General features: G+C 39.2%; 1 protein-coding gene across 1 annotated transcript in view; it reads left to right on the top strand.

Moving 5' to 3' along the window:
- The window catches only part of SLC38A1 (solute carrier family 38 member 1), a 96608-nt gene extending 88453 nt beyond the window's left edge, over window positions 1-8155 (top strand). Inside the window, exons 12-17 of the mRNA XM_075209084.1 lie at window positions 1566-1645; window positions 3806-3906; window positions 6043-6161; window positions 6782-6923; window positions 7135-7232; window positions 7719-8155. Coding sequence (XP_075065185.1) covers window positions 1566-1645; window positions 3806-3906; window positions 6043-6161; window positions 6782-6923; window positions 7135-7232; window positions 7719-7820 — 642 coding nt within the window. The 3' untranslated portion in view covers window positions 7821-8155. The remainder of the gene's footprint in view (window positions 1-1565; window positions 1646-3805; window positions 3907-6042; window positions 6162-6781; window positions 6924-7134; window positions 7233-7718) is intronic.
- Window positions 8156-14865: the final 6710 nt, after the last annotated feature.

Genomic DNA, 14865 nt, shown 5'->3' with positions numbered 1-14865 from the left:
GAATATACTCAAGCCTACTAAAGTCTGCTCTACTAATTGACTTAACTGACAATACTTTATTATAAATTTCTCTCCACCCTCAAGGGCTATTTGAATAATGTATTTATTTATATAGTAAGGAGTTTGTATGTTCTCCCCATGTTTGCGTGGGTTTCCTCCGGGTGCTGCGGTTCCCTCCCACATTCCAAGAAACATACTGGTAGGTTAATTGGCTGGTATCAAATTGACCCTTGTCTGTGTGTCTGTCTGTGTGTGTTAGGGAATTTAGACTGTAAGCTCCAATGGGGCAGGGACTGATGTGAGTGAGTTCTCTGTACAGCGCTGCGGAATTAGTGGCACTATATAAATAAATGGTGGTGATGATAGTGCCACCAATTATACAGTGCTCTACAGAGAATATTTTCCTTTCACATCTTAGGAGCTTACATTCTAAATTCCCTAAAACATGCCCACAAAGACAGACATGCTAGGGTTAATTTTGTCAGCAACCAATTCACCTATCAGTATGTTTTGGCATTTAAGGCCTCATAGCAGCTGGTATGACACTAAAAACCATTGTTCTGAGTCCATACTGATTTTTCCTTGAGCTCCATTGTGCTTTCATTGAGATTTTTTTGGAATGCATCTATTTTTTCTGTTTTTTAATGGTTAAACACATTGGGAAAGTCTAGACTGACCTCCAAAAGCTAGTGCAAATGCTAATTAAAGAACACTTGTAAAACATGTCAGCGTTTGACCTGAGTTTTCACTACTGTTTTTCCTAGTATATTTAAATGCAAAAAAAATCCCCACTGAGTATGTAGCCATATAATTATTGTCATTTGTCTATTATGCTGTATTCTAAAAAGAAAAATAGAATTTTTAATGTCCGTGAGAAGTAATCTCAGCACAATGTACTAATAAGGTTTTAAGCTGTGACATATTTAATTTGAAATTACAGATTTAAATATTTTTCTATATTTGGTAGACCTTCATCAGGTCTACCCCCTACTTGCCACATTTTAAAGATATCTATACTTAAGCACAGGGAAGATCAAAATGACTGAGGTACTGATCAAGTCACCTATACTCAAGCACAAATATCCTTCAAACCTGGATTATTAAGGGGAATTGAGCATTGGGGGTAGGAGACACAGTACTAGGAGTATACAATGCCATTTTATTTTTGCCTTATATAAATGTTACTGGCAGTAACATTTACACAGATACCATGACAGTTCATTCTAGTATGACCTTTTCCGCAAAAATATCATAAATACTTATGAAATATTTTTTTAGTACCCGGCCTCTGTCATTTAAAATCCCAAAATGAATGCCTCATAAATTGCAGATGGTATCTCCAAATCGCTAGTAATCCATTCAATCTGATTGTTCATTGCTTCCCCTCATTCTGTCTCCATTATGATATATTCAGCAGAGTATACATGCTAATGTGTTATACCGATTTCCACTGTGAGGTTAAAGACATGTGTTTTATTGCAAATGTGTATGTCATTTGCAATGATTAATTGAACACAATGACTATCATTTGATTTAAATGTGTGTCTGTTTCTTTTCATCTACAGACTGCTTATGCACTGCCAACACTAGCATTTGCGTTTGTGTGTCACCCATCAGTCCTTCCCATATACAGCGAACTAAGAGAGTAAGAATAAATCTCATATTTATTTATTAACATTTTGCCTATAGGGTTTACTACATGTATAATATCAATGCATAATTTAATTTACATAATACTAGCCTGGAAATAATGTAACTGTGCTCGGTTGTACGAAGAGATTGCTTTGACGTGTTACTGTTGTGTTTAAATTTGTGTCCACAGTAGTAATAACAGAATGGCAATTTTAATATGTAGTTATAATTGCAATAAAATACAATTGCCTCACAAAACCATAACATGAGGGATTTAATCCTCACTTAATAAAAATTTGTCTGGAGACATGCATATTGTTCCTTATACATTCCTCAAGATCCCAAACTGCCATTGGGATAGAGAAGAAGTATTTTGAGTGATGGTCCCAAATGTTTTGGGCATGTAAGGCAATTAGATGTTTATAGACTGGAGCTTGTGAATACCTTCAGTTCTTAGAAATTTTTACTGCATATTTTACAGGGGATGGCTTTTTGCCTCCATCAAGCCCATCATACACTGACCTTAGTGGTTACTCTATATGGGTATGCTACAAGCCCTACACCATGGAAGCCATTGTTCCTTATCGTGCAATGATCATACCTTTCAACTCTCCCAATTTTCATGGGACAGTCCTAACTTCTGGAGTTTAGAAGGGGAGTGCCTTCAAAGGGTATGACCTCACAACAAATGGCCATGGTATAGATGAGCATGTATTGACATGGACAAGTTAAGGCATGGCCTAATTTGTCCCAATTTTTCAAACAGGAATGTTGTGAGATATACTTTGATGAGAACTGGTAAGATTGACAAGCTGGCTTCACGATGAGTGCATGGCTCTGCACTTGCACATGGAGTTAGAAGCATGAACTTTGGACTTGTTCTGCATGTATCTATAATATTACTTCATTATATATAACTGTGTCTGGAACATGAATTGAGAGATTTGCATGTCTGCCCACAGTTCCTTAAGTGAGAATTAAAACCTTGATTATGTTATCAGTTTGTGAGGAAGGCCATGTTTCTGACCTTGTAAATTTAATTCAAGTTTGGTTTTAGTGGTAATTTAATCATCCATACTTGAAACATATACATTATCTTTACTTATAATGAGCTTGTTATATTATAATAGCAGATTTAACAGTTTAAACAGCTTCACAATGATGATTTTGGCAATGTTAACAATGTGCAATAAGTTACTTATTACCAAAAAAAGTGTGAAAAACATACTTGTGTGTATTGTGGATGTGTGCTCCCCAGGGATCAATGATCCCTTTTAGGAAGTCCATTCAAGCTATGCCTACTGAATATTGCAATGCATCTCAAAGCAGGGAACTACCGGCATAAGAAAAGAAACCTTCAGAATGGTGTTCCATGAGTCATTATGACCACAGTGCTATTCTTTCTACAAACCACTGATTTGTATAGTACTTACACAAGTAGTATACTATACTATACTATACTTCACACTGACACATAATGTCAACAGAAAATACTTGCACATTTTTAAATTCACTCACTTTAGGGTTTACATTTTATTTGTGCAATTGGGCATGTATGTATTTATGAAAAATTAAGGGCAAATGCGCATGTATAGAAAGCATTGTAAATTTTGCTTTTCATAAACAAAACTTGGTAGGCTTAAGTTTGCGTAGAGAACTCCAGAGAAGCCTCACAAATGTAGTTGGTACCTGAAGTGTAATCTTCATATATTTGTATCTGACATCCACTTATTTAAGCTCTCCACTTACTTATCAGAGTTTTGCCTAATTAAGAAAATTAACCAAAATATAAATAATACAAAATGAAAGGAAACAAAATTGTAAACAGAAAGTTTTAATAAATCATACTTTTCCCTTGCTCCTGAAAACATTGATAAATTCTGAGTAGAATCATGTACTTTTGTAGATTTTCTTTTTTTTTTTTTCTTTGTGCCTGTTTTTCTTGCTTAAGATAAATAAAACATATTGGTTACAAAATGTTAGCCCTGGCAGTCCTTAAAAAAACATCAATTTCTCTTAAGTTGGAAATACAAATATTATTCATCATGTACATATTTAAAAGAAAACTTTCACTGCTTCTGTTTGTTTGTTTGTACATAAAGAAACATACACCTAACCTAAAGATTAGCAGGCAAAGATAGTTATTAAGTTATGTTGTATTTTTATGTTCTAGTCGCTCACCAAAGAAAATGCAGCTGGTCTCACATATTTCATTCTTTGCAATGTTCCTTATGTATCTTCTGACTGCTGTTTTTGGCTATCTGACTTTTTATGGTACGTATTAATGAAATACTTTGTCATAATGTTTCACATTGAGGCATTCATTATACATGTAGTCATTACAGAGTTTGCCAAGTCAAACTCTTCAAAGATTATTAAAACGATCAACTGTTTTTGTTATTCAGTATCCCATGGAACATTTAAACTGCTTTTTGTGAAATCTAAACAAGAAGTATTGTATTATATTCCAATGGATAAATGTACTCAGAATTGCATTTGATAAGAGTGCAATAGGTCTGGTAAATATAAAATTATTTATTTTATCTTTTGAAAGTCCCCACTCTTAAAATAATCACCCTTTATATTACTTTTGTAAGCTACATGAGAGGAGTCCTACAGCAAAGATGCACTGTTTCCTCCAACCCCCCTCTGGTCTGAAGCCTGGTGGAGGGGCAGTATTTGGAGGCTGTCAGATGTGTAAGAGCGAGCTTGCACGACTGACTGAGCTAAACATGGAGCAGACAGTGAGAAGAGAAACTGTTTCTCCAGCAGGGCTTCTGACAGAAACCTTGCACACCCACAGGAGTAAAGACAAGGGGGAACATTTTAGAAAAGAAGTATTCAAATAATAATACTTTAACTTTGTTTATTGGATCTTTGAAATAGTCCAAAAGATATAGACAATTGTAAAGTCTTCAATAAATCACATAATAGCTCATATTGTCATAAAGCGGATTCACATGAGCTATTCGAGTATACACAATGTTTTGGACAAATGCACATTAGTTCCCTATAAGAAACAATGTTCTTTTAGATGAAACATTTCAGTCTTAAACATCATGCTGAGTATTTCAAATCAGTGAGTCCGCAAGCACTCAGTAAGTACTCCTGTAAAAGGCTACTAAAATTACATAGCAGCGTTTTCTTCACTGGAAAAACACAACTTTGAAAGTGCCTTTTTGACAACACCAAGTTAACAGAAGGTTGTTTTTTTTTATTTGCGGGAAAACATATACCTAGATATACAATTTGTACAAATAAGGAGACCAAGCAGCATCCAGGAATAAAATAAGAAAATGACTCAACATTTCAGTCAGTAGAACTTTTTTAAACCAGAACTTGACGTAACGATAATGTTCTGGCTTGCAAAAGACCTACTTTGCATTTCTGACAATAAACTTTTATACATAGATGCTGATTGTTGTCCCTGTTTGTACTACATTGGGTTAGGATGGATCTTAGTTTCAGTTTGATTCTTTATCAAAGTGGGTAGTGATAGAATGCTGTTAGTTCTTGTATGCAAAGGTCTATATTCATAGTATAAATTGTAGCTCATGTTATGTTAGCAAAAATAGAAGTTTACTGTATGTATTGTTTGCAAACTTGTAATATTTATCTTATGAAAAAGTTTGCAGCATAGATTGTATCACATCCTTTATTTTCCTTGGCGCTGCTACAGTACAGCAGTTCTCTGTTCTCACCGTTCTAAAAACCACCCCAAATTACACTGCTTTACCTTAAACAGTATTCATCCTACAATGCATTTAAAATGTACTTAACTATTAAAATCCAAGTACTAGAAAAACATGTAGTAGATGATCAGGTAACATTATTCAATCATTCAAGTGTTTTCTGGAATTTTACTGACTTTTGTAGTCAGTGATATAAGGATAACTGCTGAATTTTATTACTGGCACAGTGTAGGAATGGCACATAATACTGTCTTCCTATAGCCCTGCTGTAGCTTGCCTTCTCATTTAACTTGAGCTTACAACCTCTGCAGAAAACCATTGTGCGGGAAATGACATCTCAAAACTTTTCAGTGCCTAAAGATGTCTGACAACAATAGCATTCATTAATACATAATTTGACTCACTCATTAATATATAACTTGATGCCTTTCATTTTTAGCTTCAATGACTCCGTGCATCTGAGACTCTTGAGTGGTTTTATTTTATTTAATTAGGCTATAACTTTGTGAACTTTAATTGGCTAGATCTTGTGCGATTTATCCATTGTCTTGCCACATTTCATATATTAAATTAAAAATTAAAAAGTGTGTTTATAGCAATAGCATCTATTGCTTTACATCTGGTTTCTTCTCTTTTATACAGTATATATACAATTACAATACTTTCAACATTGCTCATATAACCGTGTGCCTTTTTATGTTCATGTGATTTCTTATAGATACAGTGCACTCTGAGCTTCTCGGTACATACGTCAATAAAACAGATGTTCTCCTTCTGACTGTACGTCTGGCTGTTATAATAGCAGTTATACTGACTGTACCGGTGTTATTTTTCACTGTAAGTAAAAGTAATCGTTGCACATGTGTGAGGTCATATTTATTGCAGAACCATTTAGACTGTAGGATTGTATTATAACAATGACACGTTGGAATTGTGAGACTTTGTTAAACAATTCAGAAATGGCAAAAATAATGGTGCGATTTGTATAGTCAAATGTATGTGGTTGGTAAAAAATAACAAAGGTCCTGAAGTCTGACAGGAGTGAGATTAAAAACTGAAAGAACACAAACTGCCCTTAGAAATAACTTGCAACTAGTTGCACTTCCAAATAAGAAAGTGTAAAACAATATATATACATATATATATATATATATATATATATATATATATATATATATATATATATAATACTATATGGTATTATGTATTGAGAGTACAATATTACATCCAGGTACACAGTGGGCCACTTTAACTAGGTTCCATGCCTGCTCTCTGCTCTTACAAGATCCTGACACTTACTTGGTTTTATATTCAGGCCAATGACATTGAACACCTATTAGTTTGATAGAAGCTTCTTCTCTGGAATGTATTTTTCTGACCCCCATTTTTAATATGAACAAGTGACATATAGAATATGGCAAATTTGTTTCCAACTTTTTTCCTTTTTTCCTTCAAAGGTACGTTCTTCATTGTTTGAACTTGTGCGGAAGACAAAGTATAACTTTTGGCAGCATTTAATAGTAACTATAGTTCTTTTAACAGTAATTGACTTACTCGTTATATTCATACCAACAATGAAGGATATCTTTGGTGCAATAGGTAAAGTACTATTTCATCTTATTTTTTTTACTGTGGGGAATAAAATAGATTAAGCAGAAATTTTGTACTTTTCTATCCTTTCTGACTTAGTGTGCTGACCATTGATTGTATCCATCTCTTGTAATGTTTACTTCTGTTGATGTGCAGCTATATAATAACACAAAGTCCTCAGCTCAAAATGTACACATGTATAACTGCATATTTTTTACAGGTGCAACATCTGCCAATATGCTTATCTTCATTCTCCCTTCGTCTTTATACTTAAAAATAACTAAAGGTAACGATGGGTTGGCCAAAGAAAGATTGTGGGTAAGTCCTTCTGGTCCATTGTCCCAGTCAATTTGATTAGAATAATATTGGTCAGAATTTATAAATATCTCTTGTCCACCCCCTCAATGCTCATTTTTATGATCATCAGACTTATTGCTCTTCCAAGGTTGACAAATGCTGTCATCAGGCCCTAATTATTAATTTGTCCTAGCCCTGACACATGTATTTTAAATATCAGATTTGTGATTCCATGGTCATGTCACAGTAAGCAATACCTATTCTCATTTTATCCGATCATTTTGTGCACTTTGTGGCATGTGCGTTACAACAAATCATGTCCCAACACTAATTGCACCTCCCTGATTAGTTTGTATATTTCATCTAATTTTTTGCTAGTTTGACACTCAACGAGGTATCATAAAATAAGGAGGTTATCGATTTTATTGTTTCAAAATTATTTTGCAATGACAACCAATAAATGCCCTAACCTAACCTGACTTATATCTATTTATCTTTGTCCTGCAGGCATTTGCTTTCTTTGCCCTGGGGCTGCTGTTCTCCTTAGTAAGCATTCCTCTTGTGATCTATGACTGGGCTAATCCAGGAAGCCAGAAAGAAGGAAGCTAAGCTTGGCTTCATTGTGTCTATCTACCAACATGACCACCACTACCACATTGTTTTAAGGGCACAAACAGCCAATAGTTTTGGAGGAGAAGTCTTCCAACCCTCACTTGCTATCCCTGCTCCACCTATTTCATATCACAGTTACATTTACGCTACTGACTGCTGACAAGTATTCTTTTGTATGTATTCTGCTTTCAATTATTCTGTTCACAAATCAGATTTCTGTTTTCAGAAGATCCTTGTAAATTTCCTGGCTCTACCCATTTTGTCACTGGCTCTGCCCATTTATGTTAAATCTGTTGACATATCATTAAAACTTTAACCCATTTTCTTTATAATCATGCATACCGGGATAGCAGCTCCACCACTTTGTCTGCTGCTTTGTTTCTACAGTAGTTTTTAATGGTAACTTACCACCCTACTGGGGCCATATACAGGGGTAATATATCAGCATTGTCTGGGGATGCGTAAAATGTAAATCTGGCCCTGATTTTTATGTAACATATTAACATCTCATATATATGTATTCATATATATTGACAAGGCTTCACATTTAATTATCTAGTTTTTAATTGAGTGTTTCATTTCAGACATTTGCCTTGTTATATTGATAATATAGTAAATATAAAGAGTACAATGGGACCAACATGCAAAACAAGGAAATTAGAAATTATGATATATTTAAATGAATGAATTATTGTTCCAACTACATTTGATATACACAAGAAGATATGGTGTAGATCTCATCATTTAAAAGTATGAATAGACCCAAAATTGGAATTATTCTTATTATAGAGAGTTAAGTGAATTCCATTCTGATTCATTCTCCCTATTGGCACCACTTTTCATGAGTAATCACACTTGCACTGAGCCCTGTCATCTCTTTTTCCAATAATGACACCCAACAAGATATAGAGTAAAATTAGGTCTTCATTAGTGTTATTGAGAACTGTTGGTGGAAAGCCACAATATAACAAACAGACTTAATTGTAAAGGGGATGAGATTATAAAACTGGGGGCTGGCACTGCTTCTTTGTTTACGAAGCTACACCTACTTGTCCATTTCAGGATACATGGTCACTTTCTAGTCTTTGGATTGCGCCCAAAAAAGTTTGCCTAGATTTGTGGGTTTGTGGATACACCTGAAAATTGTCACAGTGGAAAGAGTGACGTATCACTTTAAAGTCCAGTTTACTAAAAACTTTAGCACGACCCTCTTTATTCATTTATACTTTTACCTTTTCTCAGTTAGTGTCACTCACCGGACTGTGAGTGCTTCTTCCCGGACTATTAGGAACCGTGGACGTCCTCTATCCTGAGGGACTGCGCATGCGCAGCCCTTTCCAAACCTTCAGTGTATGTTCCTTTAACTTAATTGGCAGATCAGGCAACCTCCCTATATTAAGCACCTGTGGTCAACACCACGTTGCCTGATCTTGGAGTCTCATTCCCCATGAGCCTCTGAAGGTGTTCCTGTGTTTCCTTGTTTATTCAGCCCTGCTGATTCCTGTGGTTTCCAAACCACTTCTACCTCTGTGGTTTCCAAACCACTTCTACTACTGTGGTTCCCATACCACTTCTACCATCTACTGTATCATCGTGACTGTGAGCTGATTCCTATCCGCTGCCTCCGTGCACTACAGTCTTCTAATCACTTCAACTCTACCATTTATCATTGGGACTGTTAGCTGATGCCTATCCGCTGCCTCCGTGCACTACAGGCTTCAACCACATCCACTCACCTGTTCATGATTGTGACTGCCAGCTGATTCCTATCCGCTGCCTCCGTGCACTACAGGCTTCAACCTGCAACTCGTCTGTGTTTCATCATCGTGACTGTTTGGCTGATTCCTATCCGCTGCCTCCGTGCACTACAGTCTTCAACCTGCAACTCGTCTGTGTTTCATCATCGTGACTGCTAGCTGATTCCTATCCGCTGCCTCTGTGCGCTTCAGTCTTCAGTCCTCGTCAACTCTACCGTGTTTCCTTGAGTCTGCTGCCACTATTGCTACCCGCTACTCTCCGTGATCATCTGTTCCAGTTCAACTCTGCTCCGGGGTCCCATCGTTACTGCACCTGCTGGTTGCTATTGGTTACCTCCGTGTTCCCGCAGAGACCCGCTGCTGTGACTTCTCAGCGCTACTCATCCATCTACTGCTGATCCGCTTCACCCATCCAGGGACTTGTATCCTGCTGGCCTCCTGCCCTTCAGGTATCTCTGCACTCCTGTCTGACTGCCTTCTCCTGAACCACGGTATGCATACTTCCCATTGACTGTGCTGTGTATTGCATACCTTGCTGGACTGTGTTGGTTCTCCTCTGGAGTGTACTATCTGCTGACTCTACTGCCATCATTGACTGTGTTATCTCATGCTGGATTACTTCAAGAGACTTTCTATATTGGCAGTGTTGTTCAGTCATTTATACATTTATATTGTGCATATTACTGTGGATCAAAGTCAAGGTGCCCGTGTATATATTGTGTTGCAGTCTCTCCCCGTGCACCTCCTCACATATATATTCAGTGGTACAACTTGCTAGTGGCAGACCACTGACTCCTGTTTACAGTTTCACCTGTTCCAGTATCCTCTCACATAGCAGTGGTACAACTTGCTAACGCAGACCACTGACTCCCCGGATACCTCCACTTGGATTCCATTCCTTCACTCAGACAGCGGTACAACTTGCTATCCGCAGACCGCTGACTCTCATCACCTCCTCGTTTCTGTTGGACATTCCTCCTCACTATAGCAGTGGTACAACTTGCTACCGCAGACCACTGACTACCTTCACGTGTCCTTTGTCCATACAGTTCCTCGTGTATTACTACCTCCATATTGCCAGTGCTGCTAGTCATAGACTTTCCTGAGCATCTCATCATCTGCTATTTCCTGTTCCGTGATCACCCTGCTACCAGAGTACCATATTACCACCTATACTGCTCTGGTAAGCCTATCACCTGGTGATCCCTGGGTAAAGACTCCTAGTGCCCGTGACAGTAAGATCAGGCCATGACAGACTGTTACAGCTAATATTGAAGCTCCTGTGCTTTCCTCCGTCTCCCCAGTGCCATCCCAGGTGTCTACAGCTCCTATGCTTCACCTGCCTACTCCGTCAAAATATGACGGGGACCCCAAAACTTGTAGAGGTTTCCTTAACCAATGTTCAGTCCATTTTGAACTCCAACCTCAAAATTTTTCTACCCATCGTTCCAGAGTGGCCTATCTTATCTCATTGTTTTCTGGACAAGCCCTGGCTTGGGCCTCCCCTCTGTGGGAAAGAAACGATCCAATTCTACAAGATAGTGCCAAATTCATTTCCACGTTCCGAAGTGTGTTCGATGAACCAGGTCGTGTGACCTCCGCTGCTTCCAGCATTCTTCGTTTGCGACAAGGCTCCCATACAGTAGGACAGTATGTCATTCAATTTAGGATCTTAGCCTCTGAACTTCAGTGGAATACTGAAGCATTAGTTGCCGCCTTCTGGCAGGGGCTCTCCGATAAAATTAAAGATGCACTGACTACCCAAGAGCTTCCTTCGTCACTAGAAGATTTGATCTCTCTTTGCCATCGTGTAGACATGAGATTTCGTGAAAGAGAATCTGAGAAAACAACTTCTGCTAAAGCACCTCTTCGTTTAAACCCTCAATTTCGTCCAGTTTCACCTTCTGTGATTCCCATGGAGATAGGACGTTCCAAATTATCTTTAGAAGAGAGGAAACGAAGAGTAAAGAATAGACTCTGTATCTATTGTGCTGATTCCACACATATGCTCAGTTCTTGCCCTAAGAAATCGGGAAATGCCAGGCCCTAACTAGTTCTGGAGAGGTAAAGTTAGGGTCCCTGGAGTCCTCTCCATTGTCTATGAAATCTAAAGTCTGCGCTTTCGATGTTACGATTTCCTTTGCTACCAAATCCTTTGAGTCACAGGCATTGATTGATTCCGGAGCAGCAGGAAATTTCATTTCTAAATCACTAGTGAATCAATGGTCCCTACCAGTGATCACTTTAAAAACACCCATTACTGTGACGGCTATAGATGGATCACGTCTCATCAATGGTCTCATCACCCAGAGTACGTCTCCAGTAACCCTTCAGATTGGTGTACTACACCATGAAGAAATTTCGTTTTTAATTCTTCCAGTTACGACAAGTCCGATTGTCTTAGGCCTTCCATGGCTTCAATGTCACTCTCCCCAGATTGACTGGCGCACCCCTCAAGTTACGTCTTGGGGGTCTGAATGTCACCATCGTTGTCTCTCTCAAGTTATTCCTCTTAAAGTACAGCGATCTTCCATCTCATCTTCCTCCCCGGGACTCCCTCCTCAGTATGCTTCATTTGCCGATGTGTTTGATAAAGCTCAGTCTGAACGTCTTCCTCCTCATCGTTCTTGGGATTGTCCGATCGACCTTCTACCTGGCAAGACTCCTCCCAGGGGTCGGGTCTATCCTCTCTCGTTACCTGAAACTCAAGCCACATTTGAGTACATACAGGAGAATCTCCAGCGTGGGTTCATTCGACCTTCCACCTCTCCCGCTGGAGCTGGGTTCTTCTTCGTCAAAAAGAAGGATGGATCATTACGCCCTTGTATAGATTTTCGTGGACTCAACGCCATTACTATCAAGAATCGGTATCCCATTCCGCTGATCACTGAGCTATTTGATCGCATCAAGGGAGCTCGGATATTTACTAAGTTGGATCTTCGTGGTGCCTACAATTTAATAAGAATCCGTTCCGGTGACGAATGGAAGACCGCGTTTAACACCAGAGATGGGCATTACGAATATTTAGTAATGCCCTTCGGGCTGTGTAATGCCCCCGCGGTTTTCCAGGGTTTCATCAATGAGATCTTTCGGGACTTATTATATGTATGTGTCGTTGTCTACCTGGACGACATATTGATCTTCTCACAGGACCTGCCTTCTCATCACCAACATGTGGCAGAGGTCCTCTCCAGACTACGGAAAAGCTCGTTGTTCTGTAAATTGGAAAAATGTTCATTCGAGTTACCCCAGATTCCATTCTTGGGGTATATAGTTTCCGGAGTTGGCCTGAAGATGGATCCAGACAAAGTAAATGCTGTACTACATTGGCCTCAGCCAACTACTCTTCGTGCCATCCAGCGTTTTTTAGGTTTTGCCAATTACTATAGACGCTTCATTCAAGACTTCTCATCCATTGCATCTCCCATTGTGGCCTTAACTCGGAAAGGGGCTAATACTAAGCAATGGTCATCTGAGGCTCTCCAAGCCTTTCAAATCCTCAAAGAGTCCTTCTCGTCTGCTCCCATTCTGCGACAACCTGATGTGACACTCCCCTTCTTCCTAGAAGTAGATGCCTCTAATGTGGGCTTAGGAGCTATTCTCTCCCAACGCTCGGAGCAACAAAAATTACATCCTTGTGCCTTCTACTCTCGGGGTCTTCTGCCCGCAGAGAAAAACTATACTATCGGGGACAAGGAGTTGCTGGCCATCAAAGCTGCATTAGAGGAATGGAGATACTTGTTGGAAGGAGCTCGCCATCCGGTGACGATCTTCACGGATCATAAGAACTTGTCATATTTGCAATCTGCTCAATGCTTGAACCCTCGTCAAGCAAGATGGTCTCTTTTCTTTTCCCGTTTTGAATTAATTATAACCTTCAAACCAGCTGCTAAGAACAAGAAAGCTGACGCTCTATCTCGAGCTTTTGTGACGTCCTCTGATGTAGAAGAGGTTCCCAACCATGCTATTCTAGACCCCAAATGTATTTCTCTGGCTGCTTCATCCACCAAAATGCTACCATTTGGGAAGACCCTCGTGCCTCCTACTCTGAGGCGGAAAATCCTTTCGTGGTTCCATGCCTCTCGTTTTTCTGGACACGCCGGTGAACATAAGACCTTTGAGATTCTCTCTCGTAGTTACTGGTGGCCTTCAATGAGGAGAGACGTCAAAGAGTTTATTGCTTCCTGTGATTTATGTTCTCAGTTCAAATCCTCCCGCAGAACTCCAGCAGGGTTGCTGCGACCACTACCCATTCCGTCCAAGCCTTGGACCCATATTAGTATGGATTTCGTTACTGATTTGCCACCAAGTAAGAATCACAATACTATTTGGGTAGTGGTAGACAGATTTTCGAAGATGGCTCATTTCGTCCCTCTGTCCGGTTTACCTTCCTCGTCTACTCTGGCTGAACATTTCATTAAAGAAATCTTCCGCATCCATGGATGTCCGTCTGAGATTGTGTCAGATAGAGGAGTACAATTCGTTTCCAGATTCTGGCGGGCCCTTTGTAAAACCTTGGGCATACGATTAGCACTCTCATCGTCTTACCATCCGCAATCTAACGGACAAACGGAACGAGTCAATCAAGATCTTGAGACTTTTATTAGGATGTTCTCTTCAGCCAACCAAGACAACTGGGTAGAATTGCTCCCTTGGGCTGAATTCGCCCATAACAACATGTATCATGAGTCATCATCCAAAACTCCATTCTTTGTGGTCTACGGTCACCATCCGTCTTTTCCGGAATTTCCTGCCCTCCCGCCCACCCAAGTTCCTGCTGTGGAGACTGCTTGTCAGACCTTCAAAAATATCTGGTCTCAGGTCAAAACCTGTTTAAAGAAGACATCTAACAAATATAAGTCTTTCGCAGATAAGAAGAGGCGGGCTATTCCACCACTAAAAATTGGAGATCGTGTCTGGTTATCTACCAAAAATATTCGTTTGAAGGTTCCATCTATGAAATTCGCCCCTCGTTTTATTGGTCCATATAGGATCATTCAAGTTATCAATCCAGTATGTGTTAAACTTCTTCTTCCTAAGAATCTTCGGATTTCCAATGCCTTCCATGTGTCCTTGCTCAAACCTCTCATCATCAACCGTTTCTCGACTCCTTCCTCAGCACCGCAGCCAGTTCAAGTTCATCAGGAGGAGGATTTCGAGATTACTGAGGTATTGGATGCAAAAATTTCGCGAGGAGTCCTCCGTTTCCTCGTTCATTGGAAGGGCTTTGGTCCTGAAGAGCGTTCATGGATCAAAGCTGAAGATCTTAATGCTCCTGCCCTTCT

Source organism: Mixophyes fleayi, chromosome 4 (assembly GCF_038048845.1).
Source record: "Mixophyes fleayi isolate aMixFle1 chromosome 4, aMixFle1.hap1, whole genome shotgun sequence".
Classification (NCBI taxonomy): Eukaryota; Metazoa; Chordata; class Amphibia; order Anura; family Limnodynastidae; genus Mixophyes; species Mixophyes fleayi.
This window is presented reverse-complemented; position numbering and strand designations above follow the sequence as displayed.